Source organism: Vidua chalybeata, chromosome 5 (assembly GCF_026979565.1).
Source record: "Vidua chalybeata isolate OUT-0048 chromosome 5, bVidCha1 merged haplotype, whole genome shotgun sequence".
Classification (NCBI taxonomy): domain Eukaryota; kingdom Metazoa; phylum Chordata; class Aves; order Passeriformes; family Viduidae; genus Vidua; species Vidua chalybeata.
This window is the reverse complement of record NC_071534.1, coordinates 29,480,619-29,494,474: the sequence shown is the minus strand read 5'-3', so window position 1 is coordinate 29,494,474 and position 13,856 is coordinate 29,480,619. Positions and strand designations below refer to the sequence as shown.

The 13,856-nt window shown below is 48.8% G+C and overlaps 1 protein-coding gene and 1 long non-coding RNA gene across 8 annotated transcripts in view; both read right to left on the bottom strand.

Moving 5' to 3' along the window:
* SSPN (sarcospan) overlaps positions 1-13,856 on the bottom strand; it is a 41,685-nt gene that overhangs the window by 19,775 nt on the left and 8,054 nt on the right. For 4 of the 7 annotated variants that reach the window (XM_053943804.1, XM_053943806.1, XM_053943805.1 and 1 more), the window contains 2 exons: positions 9,931-10,040; positions 7,424-7,866 (listed from right to left, as the gene is read on the bottom strand). In XM_053943804.1, coding sequence (XP_053799779.1) covers positions 7,424-7,866; positions 9,931-10,012 — 525 coding nt within the window. In that variant the 5' untranslated portion in view covers positions 10,013-10,040. Of the gene's footprint in view, positions 1-7,423; positions 7,867-8,584; positions 8,805-9,930; positions 10,041-10,308; positions 10,443-13,856 lie in introns of those variants that run through there. The other 3 variants (XM_053943808.1, XR_008431149.1, XM_053943809.1) reach the window with 3 other exon arrangements.
* On the bottom strand, positions 4,184-5,179 carry LOC128788630 (uncharacterized). The gene is made up of 2 exons (XR_008431150.1): positions 4,904-5,179; positions 4,184-4,349 (listed from the first exon to the last, which is right to left on the bottom strand). It is a non-coding gene; the product is annotated as an uncharacterized LOC128788630 (long non-coding RNA).

Genomic DNA, 13,856 nt, shown 5'->3' with positions numbered 1-13,856 from the left:
CGTATAACAGTACCGGGCAAGCCATAGTTGAGCGAGCAAACCAGACCCTGAAAGCTAAGCTAGAAGTATTGGCAAAGGCAGAGGGCTTTACCAATTCCGTTCCCCCAGGAGACCAAGCGCGTATACTGGCAACAGCTTTGCTAGCACTGAATCAGTTCCCTAGAGGAGATAAGGCAGACAGTCCGGTCCGAAAGCACTGGGCCACTCGAGCCCTAGAAGAGGGCCCACAGGTTGTAATCAAAAACGAACTGGGCGAATGGGAACGGGGCTAGAGACTGGTACTCACGGGACGGGGGTATGCGGCGGTTAAAAAAGAGGGCAAGATCAAGTAGTGCCTACTTAAGTCAATCAAGCCAGACCTTCAGAATGAGACTAACGAGAATTGCGAGTTTCTGTTTACAGGACATGCTCGTGGGTCGTCCCCGTAACACGTACATCCCGGCTCCAGAGAAAAGCAACGAACCACCAAAACGCCAGACAGCACCCAAGAATCCTACACCGGTGAGACCCAGACAGCAACGGTGGCATTGTGTGATCTTGCTATTAGGGCTCATCGCTGGGGGGCAAGCCAACCCAGACCATTACCCCCATCAGCCATTCAGGTGGGTCATGCAGCATCTTTCAAGTGACAAGGTGTTCAAAGAAATCACCACGGCAGGCACCCCATCCTTCGTGTTCCATATCACCGACCTGTTTCCAAGACGACCAAAACTATGACCCCATCACCCGCACATCATGTACATGTACCTGTCCTACTGGTGTCCAGCCTCCAACCCTGGGAAGAAGTACTGTAACTACCCGGGGTAGGGATATTGCGGGCACTGGGGCTGTGAAACCATTGTCACAGATGCCAGACCATCGAGAAAAGGGTGGGAACCACAAGAGCCCGATAGATTCTTGCAGTTCACCTGGGTACCTACCGGCTGTAAAAAGCCCGCCTTCAAGGGAGGGGTCTATAGCAACTATCATACACAACCCAAATATCAGAAGTGCACAGACTATAACATGACGGTCCTGCAGCCAGAACACCCTAGTTGGGCCACAGGCAGAACATGGACAGTAGTCCTCAAGGCGCCAAAAGAGTGGGTGAACGTGCGAATTATCAGGCTCCAACCACCGGCACCCCGACCGGTAGGACCCAATATAGTTATTAAGGACGTGCTGAAAAGGGGAAACATTACCCATCCCAAACCACTACCCACAAAGGCCACCGATATCCCGACCGGCCATGTAGATGCCTTCCAAATAGGCCGCTTAGCCGAGTCAGACTCAGACCCAATCTTCCGCATACTAGAGGCTACCTTTCTATCCTTGAACGAATCCAACCCGAACCTAACCAATTCCTGCTGGCTTTGCTATGATGTTAAACCTCCTTTCTACGAAGGAGTCGCTGTAGACACCCCCTTCAGTTACTCCACAGCCGAAGCCCCTCACCAGTGCAGATGGGACACCCCCCGTAGGGGAATCACCCTGAGTCAAGTCACAGGCCGGGGCAAATGCTTTGGCAATGCAGCCCTGGCGAAGCAGAAAGGCAACCTCTGCACCGAAGTCGTCAAGCCCAACAGAAAGATCAACAAGTGGGCGGTCCCATCCGCATCTAGGATGTGGGTTTGTCAGAAATCTGGGGTAAGTCCTTGCGTGTTCCTTGCCAAATTCAATGACGCTACCGATTTCTGTGTCCAAGTTCTAATTGTTCCTAGGGTCCTGTACCACTCAGACGAAGAGGTGTACCACATCTTCGAGGAGCCCGGCCGACTCCACAAAAGAGAAATAATAACGGGAGTGACTATCGCAATGCTGCTCAGCCTGGGAGCAGCTGGCACAGCCACAGGTGTCTCGGCCCTCGCGACCCGACACCAAGGGCTTGCTCAGCTGCAAATGACCATCAATGAGGACCTGCAGAGGATCGAGAAATCCATCTCCTTTCTAGAGAAATCAGTTTCCTCGCTTTCGGAAGTGGTCTTACAGAACAGGCGGGGACTAGACCTCTTGTTCATGCAGCAAAGAAGTCTGTGTGCCGCCTTGAAGGAGGAATGCTGCTTCTACACGGACCACACAGGAGTCGTTAAAGACTCCATGGCAGAACTCCGAGATAGACTGGCTCAAAGAAAGAAAGACAGAGAAACCCAACAGAGCTGGTTTGAGTCCTAGTTCAATCAATCACCATGGCTCACCACTCTAATTTCCACCCTAGTAAGTCCGCTAGCGATACTGCTGTTAACCTTCACATTCGGACCTCGCCTGCTAAACAGGCTGGTCTCATTTGTTCAAGCTCGCCTAGAACGGACCAACATCCTGTTCATAGGCCAGCAACAAATGCTGTGAACCAGAAACCGAAGACACTGCCAGTCGCAGAGGTTCTCTAAACTTCCCTTGCGAAGATTACTCAGGTTTACCAAAAAACCCTTTTCCCTTATCACATTACAACTTTATACCTCACCTTAGTGCCTATGTTTATAACTACCTCATTCATTAGTAAAAAAGGGGGGGGGAGATGTGGTAGATAGGGACAGGCGAACGGAAGATCTCGGGATGTGACGGAAAGCTAGACCCTTCCCCCCTTCTTCCTGCTATAGTTAATCAATTACCCCTAAAGCATGCAGCCCCTCCTAAACTCAGTAGTTTTCCACTCCTTACTAACCCTAGCCAGACCCACCATCCCCTTCTGACGTAGTGAAGCCCCCTTGACTATTTAACCCCATGAGATAAGATAATAAACGCCATTTGACCATCCACCACATTGGTGTCTGTGCATGTCTGTGGCCCGAGTGATCCGGGTGAGGCCGGGTCGCCGTGCTGTGTCTTGAAACCAGGTTGCCCACCTTCTCATCAGAAGGCGACACCTCACCTCCACCAGGGCAGAGAAGCCAATGCTTGAGCGCTGATGCCAAAAAGCCACAAGCCACAGCCACCCCTTGAGTAAAGCTCAGGGACCTGGCCTGGGGAACACCTGGGGAGATGGAAAAGGGCTGGAGCTGGGAGAAGTGTCAGAGCTTCTGGGCTGAGGGCTCAGCCCATGGCAGATCTTTTGGGATGCTTTTTGCAATAAAATCAGTGACAGCTGGAGCCACAGTTGCTGCCTTGAGCTGCTCGTGAATCAGATTTTTAAAAACGTATTTAAAAGTCCTAATTTTATGAACATCTAAACATATACATTTAAAATAACTTCCTGACAGAAATAATAAACACCCTGGATAATAATTTCTGATGAGCACTTCTGTAACTTTCTTAACTCCCTGAGTCTGCAAAACAGGGCTGTAAAGGGAGCATGCCCATGAAAACTCTGATACTCTCCACTTTTGATCACAATGGAAATAATCTAAAGTAGGTTTTTCAAGGAGAAATACATCGTTACTTCTTCTGGATGTCAAAAGGCCACAAGCTAATGAAAAAGAATGAAAAGGATACCATTAATATCTACTGTCTCTGCAACACTTTTCATCCTAGGATCTCAAAGCAAGGGGTGACGGATGGCCACTATTAACCCCACTTTGCGGGGGAAATAACAAAGTCTTAGCAAGGTTAAGTTACTTGCCCAAAGCTATGCACCAAGCCAGTGGCAAGACACAGGAAAAAATAAAGCTCTGCACTCATGAGTGGATTTGTGAAGTTTGTCCAAGCTCCTGCAAAGCAGCAAGAAGGAAGAGACTGCCAGGGTGTCCAGCCTGCAGTTTGGGGAGCTCAGGACAGGTCTCACAGGCACCTTCACTGTGACTGGCCCCAGGCAAGTGAAACAAATGCTGCCCTCAGTGCTTTTACTGCCTGTCCTTAGCAAAGGGGGAGAGGCTTTTTACAGGGAATAGGTTGCTGAAGCCAAAGCAGAAGTGATAAATCCCGTAGACTTCATGGTTTCTGTCCATAAAATTTTCCTTTGGTTTCTGACCCATGCCCCACTCCCCACTCATTTTTGGACTGAATGCATTTTGGTTTTAACTGGGTTTTTACTGGTTTTCATGGTGAAATGCTCTTGGTGCAATGCAAGTTGCATAGTTTCCTTCTCCAGGGGCTCATGAGGGAAGGGCCAATGCTCTGTGAAGGGAGCCCTGCAGGCTTGGAGCCCTCCTCCACTCCCTGTCAGAGAATCACTGGCCACATTTATTCCCCAGGATGGTGAACCCAATCCCTGGCCTGCTCCAGCCTCACAAACCTACACAGTCAGGTTTTGAACCCATTTAATTCTGAATTCTGAAATGGGAAGTCTGAATTCCCATTTAATTTAAGACTGCTTTGCCTGGTTTTCCTCACTAGCATTCTCCACTGGATGCTCCTCAAAAAACAGTTCCTTTCCATTCATGGTAATGCACTGAAGCACTTGATTTTCAGCAAGGAATGGTGTCACCATTTTGCCACTAATAAAGAAAAAAAAAAAAAAAAAAAACCAGCTTTCAATCAATCAGGGTCTATTTAACACATTAGCAATTTTCCTTCATTTTTCTGTCATCCTGCATTAACAGCCGTGGGGTCAAATCCAGCCTGGTGTAATTCCAAAGGAGTAACACCAGGAATAAGCTTCACCCATTATATCTACTGTTGCTGAAAAGGTCTCAATAATAGATTTTTTAAGTTCTTGATTCAGAATACTAATCAAGTCCTTTAAAAGAGCACTTGAGTGGGATGCTACTAAAACAAATATGCTCTGGTATTCTACACCACAACTTTCTGTCCTGTTGCTCATTTCTGTGTGAATGTATGAGTTTTGGGAAGTCACTTTATGCCATGAGGTTTGTTCTCGAGCAGTACATGGGTCATCCATCCCCTATCTAACACCTTCCATGCAGCCCAAAAAAACAGCCCACTGGACTTCCAGCCATATGCAGGTCCTAACCAAGGGTTCTCCTTCGTGGACCAGTTTTCCCCAGATCTCCAGAGGCCAGTCCTTGGCACAGTCCCCACCACAGCTCACCAGCAGCACCCTGTGACTGCACATCTGGAATTTCCAGCTCAGCAGCTTCTGGCTATCTCCACCTGATGTCCCAGTGGGCACCAAGTCCCTCTATGGAGACACCAGAGCACAGGAGCAACGTAGATGCAGCACGGTGTGGCACCTGCTGCATTTTGCCCCTCAGATGTGTTTTGCACTGTGCCCATGGCACCACAGCCAGTGCTCCACACAGGCTATGCTGCTGGAAGGTCTGGGGCTGCCCCAACTCTTCACCCTCTCCTTTCTAGCACCAGTTTCCTTTTCACTTCCCTCTGACCTGGTGCCAGATCCCTCCTTCCCTTCTGCTTTGGGCTGAGGTCACAGAAGAGCAGTGTGGTTGCCCAGGAGCCTGCTTGGCCATGTGCCCCCACAGCAAACAGTCCCTGTCATCACCCTGAGGATAAACAGAGGGGCACCAAAAGCCAATTTGAGCCAGAGAGGAATCAAACCACACTGGAGTGTGCTGGTGACTCAACATCTCAGCAGAGTCCCCCAGGTGAGAGTCACCATCTGACTCAGAGCCTAGGTGCAGTCACCCTTCCCCAGGGGCAGCCCACAGTCTGCACTGCTCCTCCTGACAGCCAGGGCACCCTGCAACACGAACCAAAACTCCCACAGTCCCAGGAAATGTTTCCCCAGGAAATGTTTCCCCAGGGATTACCCTGGCTGCTGAGTGCAGAACATGGCCACCAAGTACAGCTGAGAGCTGAGTCTTGCTCCGAGTCGGGAATTAGCTCAGGAACACACATGGAGAATTATTCCTGGTTTTCAGGGGGGAGCTCTGAAAGTGACTGAGCTTGGCCTCGTGTGGGCATCTAAATGTCACTACTGCTGGCAGCTGCTGCTAAAAACAACAGGGGTTAGAGCTCTGTTTTCAGAAAGCAGCAACTTTGGTGGGGTTTCAGGCCTCCCCAAGGGAGGCCAGCCATTTGTGGATGTCTCAGATGAATGCTTCTGGGGCACTGATGACATTCACATGGGCCAGGGGCTGCTTCATTGGTTTTCTCATATCCCTGGCTGTACATGAGTTCAGTCCAGCTCAATCTTGCCCCACCTTTTTCCAGTGAAAAAGCTATTTTAAACCTGTGATAGCAACAGTGCTGTCTGGAAAAGACATAATCTGACCTCCAGAATCCTCAAAATAAACAGGAGGAGTGAACATGCCACATATTGCTATTTTGTCATCTGTATTCCCCTCTGGTTTGTAACAGCCAAATCTTCCCAGGAGGAAATTCCTCTTACAAGCAAGGGCAGGCTCTTGCTCCACAAAACACCACTAAACTCTTGGATACCTCTTCAGTCAGAAGAGAAACATGAAAAGATGAGTCAGAGGAGCTCTTCCTCTGGGAGCTCAGGCCCTGCTCCTTCCACCCTCTGAAGGGATGCCCAGCAGGATTAACACAGAAAATCCCAATCAGTTCAGATGCTCAGATAATCTTCCAACCATAAATTACATTTACAGAAGATGCTCCCATAGCTGTTCAGGACTTTGAGAAATCTTTACTCCAAGTACCTAAAAATTAATTTATTTGCTGGGAATTCTTACGATCTGACAACACCCAGGACTGTGCTAACACATCAGGGCATATTTTCAGGACATGTTTTCCTGAAACTGTTGCCTAGGGAAGAAACCTGCATGCTGCATTATATCCATGGCCTATCCCAGGCTCATAATCACCGACCCTATCCCTCCAGAGGCAAACTTCACGTCCCCAGACCCACAGCCAGCAGAGTCACACTACGGATGGCTCCACACACCCTGTCCCCATCTCTGCAGAGGTGGCTGTTGCTGGGGAACCACCCAGGCTTCCCCAGCAGGGATGCCTCTGATTCACACCCAGCAGGACGCTGCCCTCTGCCCAGTTCCCCCAGCCCACGCAGCAAGGCTGGCGTGTCACTCCAAAGTGACTTGGCAGGAGCCACCAGCAGACCCTGGGAAGGGCTCCCTGTCCCTGCCACGTCCACCAGTGCCATCCCCTTCCCCATGGCCACGTGCAGTCAGGAGCAGCAGTGGGAAGAGGGTTAAATCCCAGCAGTTCTCCAGCACAGCACAGCGAGAAAGCTCCGGAGACAGACATTGCTCTCCTCGCCCAGCTAAAAGTTGAGAGTTACAGAGTTATGCTCTCACTTTCAAAACCTGATGGCTGTGGTTTGGTGGGCGAAGAGGGTAGGCAGCATAAGAAATTAACTTATTTTTTTCAGCATCACCAGGCAGGAGTTCACTGCAAAGCACAAGCTAATACATACATCCAGTGAACAGCAACCCTGTATTTTATTTCAGGTCTGTTGGATACTGCAGGGAAGAATACGAAAGGTTGTGTTATTCTGCAGGAGCAGTTTTCCTTGGGAAAGTATAGCCAGACACTTAATCCCAGGAATATTTATAGTTAGCATAACTCAAATGGTGTTGTGCATGCAGTTGGTTAGTCTAAAGTGGAGCGTCATGCAGCTTGCATTAATGCTGGCAAAGGCACTTTATGGAGAAACAGACTTTATGCTTACAATTATCCCAGCCCAATATGGAGTGTCTCTGACTAGCAGAGAAGAACTGATGCCTGCCATAAGGAAACCCAACACTGTTACAGAGGTGCCTAACGCCAGCTGCAGCAACGCAAACAGCAGCGGGAAACGGCAGCCACAACAAGTGTGGGATTCCTCCTCCTGGCCAGTTTTGGGATCTCCCTTGGCTTTCTTCTGCTTCTTCTTCATCGCGGACTCCTGCATCGAGCCGGTGCTTTTCTGTCCTCCGGGTGCCTTCCCTGTCTGGCTCTGGGTATTCGGGGACGTGCCGTGCCGGGCTTTCTTCTCCTCGTTTCCCATGCCGGCGGGCTTTGGGCTTTCACGTGCGTGTATGTGTGCGCACGCCGATGGGGGTGTGAGTTTTCTGCCCCCCAAAGCTTCGCTTTGTGCCGGCTGAGTTGTTCCTGGTATTTGAATCAAGGAGGCTGAACAAATATGGAAAATATTTGGAAGCAGATTGTCAGAGCTTCGAAATGCCACATATAGCCCGGAGAAGGGGGGGATGCAAGGGGGGTAGCGCACTGCCAACGTGCAGGCGCCGGCTGGGGACGCACGGGGCTGGGCGTGCGCGCTGTCACGGCTCCGCAGGTGGGAGCGCACCTTTGGGGCTTGGGGCCGCACGGGCAAATGGAGGGCAGGAATTCCGCACTGCCGGCTAGTGAACAGCAGGGAAATGTGCCTCGCCAGGGAGCCGGGAACGCTGCAGTGCCTGTGCAGGGCGCAGGCAGGAAGGAGCTCATGGCACCGTGGCTCCCCTGGGGGTTACCGGCAGGCAGAGCCTGGCTGGGGGCACCCACACAGCACCATGCCCATTCCACACGCCCGCTGAACCACTTTAAACAGGTGCATCCCAGGGGGGGGGAGTTGATTGCATGTATGGAAAGTACGAAGTAAGTACAAATGAAAATACAAGTTAATGTCCTGGGGAGCCAAAAGTGATCCTGTCTCTTCCCAAAAGTTGCAAAAGCACAGCTAGACATGTTTTATGATGAAGCAGACAGGGACCAGCAGTGAGAACTGGTGCTTCTGGGCAGGCAGTGGTAGGGCGTGGAGCAAACATCTGCTGGGTGTGTTTCCAGGGCTGCAAGTTATCCATACCAGAAAGATTGTTTATGTTACCTAAAAGACAGAGGGATGTCTTACTGTGGACATGTGGTCACTGCACTTCGTCCATGTGTGAGCTCAGGCTGGTGCCTGGAGACAGCACAGCAACAGAAGTGGTGCAATTTCTCCTGAAATACTCAAAAATTGCTCTGGGGCTGAATCCAACGCTGGGAGCTCTGGCAGAGCCTCTCAGACACAGGAGGGGCTCACCCATTGAGGTCCCAGCAGGACTGGGGTCTGCAGAGACTGAATTCTGGCTCTGTGAAGAGGAGGGAGCAAGAAGAGGTGGGTGCTGAGTGGTGCTGTGCTGTGCTGGCAGCCCTGAGTTAGCCAGGCCACAGTGCACAAATCCTGCAAGGGAAGACCAAGGGAAGCAGGGAGGCTGCAGGAAGCTTGTGCTTAGCTCAGGCCAGAGGAATTACTCAAAAGCTTAGGGGTAAACAGGTGCTTAAATGCTTTGCTGGCCCAGGGCCGAGTGTGTACAGCCTGATGTATGGCATTGCTCCTCCGTGCGTGCAGCTTCGTGTCCCCGCTGGCACGGGGACACCCTGAGGACACATGGACTTCTGCTGCTGCCCCACAGACACCAATGAGAGAACCTTAAATGGTCCAGCCAGCTCTGTCCCCAGCAGGGGCTGTTGCAGTTTTTTCCTTTTCCATAGAAGCAGACAGCAGTATAGCATTGAGGAAATATTTCCTCTGACACACTGGCACTGTCTTCTGAGAAACCACTCCATTTCCAGCTCTTTATGGCATTTAACAGCAATGAACTGTGTCTTCTGTATTAATAAATTATGATGTCACTTTGTTTTATGGATTAAGCAATATCCTCTTTGGTTATTTATAACACCAAATGCATGAAAGAGAACTAGAAACAAAGTGCTTTCAGATGCTTTCTGCACACAAAACTCTCGTGCTACATCCATAGAGAGAGATTAAGATACATTGTTCAAAAAAGGAAGAGGAAAATAAACAAGAGGTGAAAAAAAAATTGAAAAAAAAATCTTCCTTCTCTAGTCGTGTTGTGTAGAGTACCATGTTTTCACAGTTTCCCACTAAGATGTTTTGTTGCTATCATTCACTTTTTAAAATATCCTTATAATAAATTGCACTGACGGGTGTATCTTGCCTCTCAAAGCCACACAGAGTTATATTTAACCACAGCTTTGAGAAGGACAGGGTGTTCAAGGATCACCACCAAGGTCAGACCAGGAAGCAGTGGCAAAGCTGAAGGCATGTTTAAATGATGGCCAGTTCGACATCTATCCTAATAATAATCAGAGTAAAATTAAGTTAGAATTTTCTTTTCCTTTATGCCCATCCCTAGTTGTATCCCAAGGATCTTTACTGTAGATTTCCCCCCAGGAAAATCCCTGGTTTAGCACCTGGATTTGTGCTGGCAGCTGGATTTATGATTGCTGTCTTCTCAAAGGGGCCAAAATCCAACCGCTTTATTCGTGCCGACATTCATATTGGTTTCAGTGGGAACAATTGCCTGAAGAGGATGAACAGGATTTAACCCAAGGTCAATAAAATTAACAAGAACTTACTCTACGGCAAATAACAACCCTTGTTTATTTCTGGGCTAGAGAATCTCTGGTAAAACAGGTGCCTAAATATCTTTACTGTACAGCAAGTAACAAAAAATGAGGCCATGCCCAAGGGCAGCAGGCGGAATACCTCCTACAGGGCATATGTGGGATGTCCCCTCGGGTCCCAGATCCCTGCACCCCTTTTGAAAATTCCAGCTGGTGCCCAGATACCTTGGGGCAGGAGAAGTCTAGGCCAGCTCAGGGGACATCTTCTGTGCAGTGACAGAAAGGTTTGGGTATGAAACCGTGACATGTGGTCAACATAGAGCAGAGTTGCCTTCTCCCAGCTGCTGGGTCTGGAGTAGCTGTGCCACACGGTTTTTCCAAGGAAAACAAAGACATTAGTTGCCATGTACCTGGGTCACACTGAGACAGGGAGCCTCTCCTTGGCTCCTTGCACACTTAAAGGCATATCCATCTTAGAATCCCCCCATTTCTAATCTCTGCAGCAATTCATGGCTATTTAGAGAGAAAATTGGGGGGGTCAAATACATTGAAAAAATTCTGGGCAGGGATATTGCTGATTTTAAATTATTAAACAGTGTGTACCAGAGGTTCTTTTGCTGTGGCTAACTGTCCCTGCAAAGTCAAACTCAGATATCTTACATGCTGGGAAATTTAATGGGGATGAAGAAAAGAGATGGATGCAGGATTGATCTTCCATACTTATTATCTGAACCAGATTGTGTTTGCTGATTCCACTTGGCATTAACAATCAAGTGTAAAACAGCTGTGAAGGAACTCATAGCAATGACAAATTAAAAGAATTACATTTTTGGAAATTGAAAGATTAAATGAGGACACTGAAATAACACTAAATTTTCTCAAGTAATACATCTTCCGGATGTCACTTGGATTTTCCCAGCAACACAAGAATAATCATTACCCTTTTATGCCCAAAGGCCCTGATTAAGTATGTTCTTAAATTAAGCACATGCTTGAATACCCTTCCTGGATGAGGATGTTTTTTGATTCGAGCCCAGCTAGCATCTCTCATGTGGCACGCAGTAGTAATTTCATGTCCTTTACACAAAATGAGTCATGTTGCACAGCTTTTCCATGGCCAGACACCATCCTCTGTAAAACATTGCCTGCTCTTGTTCCTCTCCTTGCCAGAAAGCAGCACAGCCCAGGTGACGGTGACAACAAGTCAAAGAGCACACACAACACCAGGCGTGGAAAAGGCAAGGTCTGGGCTGCAGCTTTGTGGTGACACAGTCTTTCCTACTGCTTCTCCTAGGGCTGAGGACACACAGCACTGCATGGGACTCCAGAAAGTTGGGATTTTTTTTCCCCACTGCTATCTTTGCCCTGGAACTAGAGCGGGATTGGCGTGGTTGGGCTGCCAGAGACACACGGGCACTCACTCCCACATAATCGCATTTACACTGATATTTCTCCCAGGCATCAGCGCCCTGGCCAAGTGCCAGAGGCAGGGTTGCAGCACACAAATTCAGAGCAGCAGAATTATCAAGGAACAAAGGCTTGAACAGGGCTGTCCTCATTGCCCCAAGTACTGTGGGACATTTGGCTCCCTTTGCCCAAGGAGCAACTCCACAAAATGCTGCTGACGCAGGGGTCCCCTTGGAGATGCCACCCCCAGTGTGACAGCTGGAGTTGGGAGGGACCCAAATGTGCCACAGCCAGCCAAAGGATCACCACTCTCCAAGCCAGTCTGGGCTAAGGAGAAGCTAAGACCCTGTCTCACCCTTGCTTCTTGTTCCCCTGATCCCCTCACCCCGCAGCAAGCCACAGACTGCAGAACTGGGCCAAGCACTGCCAAGTAGCCAAAGCTCAGCACAAAGGCTGGGCCAAACTGGGAGGGAGGGCTCCCCATTAAAGGAAATGATGAAAGGTTCTCCCTGAAAAAAGGTTTAAAGTCAAGCTGTGATTTCCAAAACCTCATGCCCATCGACAACAGATAATAACAACATGTAGCTCTTGAAAGCACATTTGCATAAAAGAAAAGGCCAATTAGAAATTAGTCCAACACATGCAATCCATGCTGGCTTCTGCCACAGCCACTTTTAAAGTTCAGGTCATCTGGAGGTGAGGCTTGTTTTCGACAGGCTCTTCTGAGGCCAGTTCATGTGTTTTGAGTGTCTGTAGGCTCTGCTGTGAGAGTTGGGTTGTTCCAGGTGACCTCCAGAGGAACCATCCATCCCACAGTATTCTTTGCATGTGCTCCATGTGCTCTTTTGGCATCACTAGAGGTAAGACCAAGGTACAGAGCATTTCAGTTTAGCTGGCTGGGGTGAGAGATGTAACAAGAAGTAGAGAACGGGAGTTGTTTTATGTCAGGGTACTCCACCCCGGAGGCCACGTATTTAACAATGCACCTTACTCCCTCCGTTGCCTCTGACCATTAAGTAAATTTGTGCATATAAAAAAAATCAGCTTGGGAAGAAATGCGCCTTGCAGTTTCCAAAATGATTGTCCTACACCAGTTCAAATTCCTAGACCTTTGCTTTTGCTAAAGCTTTTGCTAATGCCTCATGCCTGGGGCTCCTCACCTCCAGCTGTGGCTCCCTGAATCCAGTGGCCCTGGCATTTTGGGGGTCTCCTGTATAACTCAACAGTGTTTAAGCTGTCTGTAATGATCTGACTGTTTCTGCCTCATCTTCTACTCTTATGGCAGGCTCTTTGGGGTGGAAGGTATATATTATCAGATTTCTGCATGAGGCCTGCAGAGGATCCTTAGGGGCTACAACTGATAGTCCTTCAAAACTGGGCTGGAGAAGTAAGAAGTGAGAAGCTGAGATGCTGAACAAAAGCAAAGCTAAGTGCTGCAACTTGCTCTACACATCACCACGCTCTGGTGAGTATTTCATACCAGCCCAGAGACCTTTGCATCTCCCTGAGCAGGGTTAAGGAGTGTGAAAACCAGGGATGACCAGTTTACAAATGCTCTGTGCCCTTTCCAAAGCCAGTCCTCTCTCTCTCCCATGCATATTTGAAGAGGTTATCGTCTGTCAAAGTACGTTAATGAGATATTATGGCTGTTAGATCTTTTCACCAGGTGTTAAACACTACCTGGTTCAACAGAGGCAAATCCTCTCAGCCATATTCTTGCTGAGGATAACAATTAGGTCTGTTCTATGTCTGTGCTCACAGGAATGCATTCACACACCCCCATGCACATACAGGGCTCAGGATGCTGGCTTAAACCATATACAGAAGTTCCAGGAAATCTGCCTGTGGCTTTACACCAGGACATTGTGGGCAGCAGAGGGAAGGGCAAGGGCTTCTGCTCTTGTTTTTCATTAATGAGAGGGATAAAATGAAAGACCTTCATGGCAGCGGGTGCCACATGTGCTCAGCTTGTCCCATGCAAGCGGATGTTTTGTAATAAAATTCGAAAGGCCTTATTTTCAAGAGACACGTGAAAAAAACTGTTTCTGAGCCAGTGTAATGCTACCAGCAGCTCTAATAAGGTGTTCTCTCCAAAGATCCAGGACAAACTTTGTGGAGCATATTCCAGGACAAACTTTGTGGAGCATATTCACACGTATCTCATTTCTTGTACTTTCTGGAACGCAAAGACACTCAGGGCTTTGTTTCTGCAGCTGGCTCAAAGTCTTACGCTGGCACTTGGGCAGTTTCTCTGTTACTCACTGCTCCAGCAGTACTTCAAGGCCTGATGTACTCACAGGCACTGCATTGCCTGAAATACAGTTTTGGGTCCTCTGGAAGGCACCAGCTGTAATTTTCTGAGAAGT